This window comes from Marmota marmota, unplaced genomic scaffold (assembly GCF_001458135.2).
Source record: "Marmota marmota marmota unplaced genomic scaffold, marMar, whole genome shotgun sequence".
NCBI classification, from domain to species: Eukaryota; Metazoa; Chordata; class Mammalia; order Rodentia; family Sciuridae; genus Marmota; species Marmota marmota.
Window position 1 is genome coordinate 1,823,873 of NW_026000052.1, and position 1,612 is coordinate 1,825,484.

The following is a 1,612-nucleotide window of genomic DNA, read 5'->3' on the forward strand; positions in this document are numbered from 1 at the left end:
TCCGGTTACCTGGGCTGGGACCAGCCAGCAGGGACTGGCCAGCGCTGGAAGCGGGCCGGGAGGGAGGGCGCCTGTGAGCGGGCTGCGGCAGCTCCAACTCCAGCTCCCGGCTGCGCGTTCCAGACCGCCCGCCGCTGCGCTTGGGGACCTGGGTCAGGGTCCGCGCCTGCTGGGGGCTGCCCGGGAGGACGGGCACACCAGAGTCCTTCTGCTCGGACAGAGGCCCCTCCGTGGGGGAGGAGTGGGGGTGCAGCTGGCTGAACTCAGCTCACTTCCCGGGGCGCCCCCTGCGCCTCCCCACCATCCCAGGGAGGCTTGGGGCTGGGCAGGAACCCGAGAGGGGACAGCTGCCCAACCCAGTTCCCCCAAGGTTCGCGCAGGGCTACTCTGAGGGGAAAGGGAAAGGCCCACAGGAAACTGACGCCTGGAAAGACCTGGGCTCTGAGATGGGCCCCTCCCCAGGTCGCAGGGAGGGGCTCCTTGTCAGCAGGGAACTTTTTCCCTGAAACCGCTAGTTGCTAGTTGCTGCAACTCTCACAGACTGGCCCTCTCCCCTCCCCCAGCCCTCCAAGGGTGACTGGCCTGTCCCAACCAGCCCAGTCCTGTCCTGTGCTCTCCCTGGGTTCAGCCTCTGCCCTGTGTTTTCTGCAAAGACTGGCATCTGAAGCTCTGCCCTGGGGGGTCTCATGGAGCAGTCCGGGGGTGCCATGGGCAGCATTGCCCGGTGGGTAAGCAGCTGCCCCTGTGTACCATGCTCTGGTGGATCATATTGCCCTGTCCCTCAGCCAGGGTCCTGACCATAAGACCCCCAGAGCCTTTCTCTGGGGTTCCTCCAGCCAGGAGGGCACATTTGTACTTTGCCCTTTGTAGGGGTCAGGGACACAGGTGGGTGCTTGGCAGGCAGGACAGGGAGCACTTGTGAGGACAGGGAACTGATCATGCTGTCCCCCCACAGATGTGCCCCACTCGGGCCACCCCGCGCTGAATCTGAGGCCCATCCACACACCGTCCACCATGTCTCAGATGCTACACATCGAGATCCCCAACTTCGGGAACACTGTGCTTGGCTGCCTCAACGAGCAACGTCTGCTGGGCCTCTACTGCGATGTGTCCATCGTGGTCAAGGGCCAGGCCTTCAAGGCCCACCGGGCCGTGCTGGCCGCCAGCAGCCTCTACTTCCGCGACCTGTTTAGTGGCAACAGCAAGAGTGCGTTCGAGCTGCCAGGCACGGTGCCACCTGCCTGCTTCCAGCAGATCCTATCCTTCTGCTACACAGGCAAGCTTACCATGGCGGCCAGCGAGCAGCTAGTGGTCATGTACACAGCCGGCTTCCTGCAGATCCAGCACATCGTGGAGCGCGGCACAGACCTCATGTTCAAGGTGAGCTCGCCCCACTGCGACTCGCAGACCACCATGATTGAGGACGCCAGCTCCGAACCCCAGAGTCCCTGCAACCAGCTGCAGCCGGCTGCTGCCACCTCCGCCACCCCCTACGTCGTGTCCCCCTCTGTGCCCATCCCGCTGCTGACCCGTGTCAAGCATGAAGCCATGGAGCTGCCGCCAGCTGCAGGCCCAGGCCTAGCTCCCAAGCGCCCGCTGGAGACGGGGCCCC

The 1,612-nt window shown here is 64.8% G+C and overlaps 1 protein-coding gene across 1 annotated transcript in view; it reads left to right on the forward strand.

The window, feature by feature from the left end:
* Nucleotides 1–955: 955 nt before the first annotated feature.
* Nucleotides 956–1,612, forward strand: part of Nacc2 (NACC family member 2) — a 33,632-nt gene continuing 32,975 nt past the window's right edge. Inside the window, exon 1 of the mRNA XM_015505788.2 lies at nucleotides 956–1,610. Coding sequence (XP_015361274.1) covers nucleotides 1,015–1,610 — 596 coding nt within the window. The 5' untranslated portion in view covers nucleotides 956–1,014. The remainder of the gene's footprint in view (nucleotides 1,611–1,612) is intronic.